The 1,623-nt window shown below is 55.5% G+C and overlaps 1 protein-coding gene across 1 annotated transcript in view; it reads right to left on the bottom strand.

The window, feature by feature from the left end:
- SLC12A5 (solute carrier family 12 member 5) overlaps positions 1 to 501 on the bottom strand; it is a 35,117-nt gene extending 34,616 nt beyond the window's left edge. Inside the window, exon 1 of the mRNA XM_025039734.1 lies at positions 333 to 501. Within this exon, the coding sequence (XP_024895502.1) occupies positions 333 to 453 (121 nt within the window). The 5' untranslated portion in view covers positions 454 to 501. The remainder of the gene's footprint in view (positions 1 to 332) is intronic.
- Positions 502 to 1,623: the final 1,122 nt, after the last annotated feature.

Genomic DNA, 1,623 nt, shown 5'->3' with positions numbered 1-1,623 from the left:
CTGGTTCCACCTTCTGCCCTCTGGTCCCGCCTCCTACTCGAGATGACCCCGCCCTTTTAGTGCCCTCCACCCCAGCCCCCGCTTGACCCTATACCCCCATCACAAGAGCCGCCCCTTCGCTTCTAATCCCGCTTTCTTCCCGTGGCCCCGCCCACTTCGAATCCGGCCCCTCATTCACAATTTCCCATCCCTCCTCCCTCCTTCTCCCCTAGGTCTCCGCTCTCTGGCGCTCGGCTGGGCGCTCCACCCCCCAAAGAAGACCCGCCCACCGTGGCCCCACCCCTTCTGTCGCCCCGCCCACCCCGGCAGGCCCCGCCCCCTGCGGCCTCTACCTTTGGCGTCTTCCCCTGAGAGGTGGAGGATCTCGGCGGCCGAATCCCGGTGGGACTCTCGGTCTGGAGTCCCCGCGGGCCCCGCGGGGGGCAGCGAGGTGACAGTAAACTTACGGCTCATGGTGCGGAAAGGGCCCGGGCGGCCGCGGTACGGCCCGGATCGCACAAGTGGCCGCAGCCCGGCTCTGGGAGACAGAAAGAGCAGATTGCCCCCGTTCCCCGCCCGCCGCCCCCCGGACGCGGCGCCGCGCAGGGTCCTAGTGCCCGCTGTGCTAGCAATGTTCAGACATTTTTGGTGGTCACAACGGGAGGGAGGGAGGTACTGGCATCTAGCGGTAGAGGCCACTTGCACCACCCAGGCTCATACCAAGGCTGCCCGATTTACCACGAGCTCCCTGCACTCCACCACCTACCCTACATTGCAGCCCGTGGTAGGGGGAAGAGGACGGACCCTGAATGGGTCTGGCATCTGTCCATGGATCCAGCTACCTTCTAGAGAAAGACACCAAACATTTTACAGTCCCTCACAACAAAGAACTATCTGGCCCCAAATAGTGCGGAGGTTGAGAAACCGTGCTAGAATGAGGAGTATAACAGATTCCTAGATTATAGGGCTGACCAGGTTTTAAACATGATTGAAGGCAGATGATATTGTCTTTTATTAAGGTGGTGATGACTAATGCAAAGGCATGTTTAGAAGGTGGAGCCCAAGAGTTCAAGTCTGGAGCTCACATGAGAGGTTAAGGCTGGTGGCATAAATTTTGGAGTCTTTAGCACAGAGATGCTATTTAAAGCTTGCGGGGCTAGACAAGATCACAGGGAATGAGTATGCACAGAGAGGAGAAGAAGTCCAAGGATTGGGGACAAGGGCACGCTATCATTTAGAGGTTGGAAAGAGGAAAATCCAGTCAGTGAGGTGGGAGTAGGACCAGGAGTAAAGTGAAGAAAAATTTTCAGGCAGGACATGATCAACTGCGTTAAATGACCTGAGAGATGGTGTAGGATGAACACAGAGGAGCACAGAGGAGTCCCCACTGCATCTGGCTACAGGAAGATCAGAGGTGACTTTGAAGAGAGTGGTTTCAGTGCTGTAATGGGGTGCAAGCCAGGTTGGAAGTAGTTGACGGAACAGAAATTGGGGAAGTGGAGACAACGAATAGCAATGCATACTTTGGGGAAGTTTTACTATGGATGGGGGTGGAGAGCAGAGAAATGGAACGGTATCTAGAGAGAGTCAGAGGTCCAGAAGAATTTTAAACACGCCATATTAAGGAATTTTTTTTATGCCAAT

The sequence above is a fragment of the Pteropus alecto genome, unplaced genomic scaffold (genome assembly GCF_000325575.1).
Source record: "Pteropus alecto unplaced genomic scaffold, ASM32557v1 scaffold45, whole genome shotgun sequence".
Lineage (NCBI taxonomy): Eukaryota > Metazoa > Chordata > Mammalia > Chiroptera > Pteropodidae > Pteropus > Pteropus alecto.
This window is presented reverse-complemented; position numbering and strand designations above follow the sequence as displayed.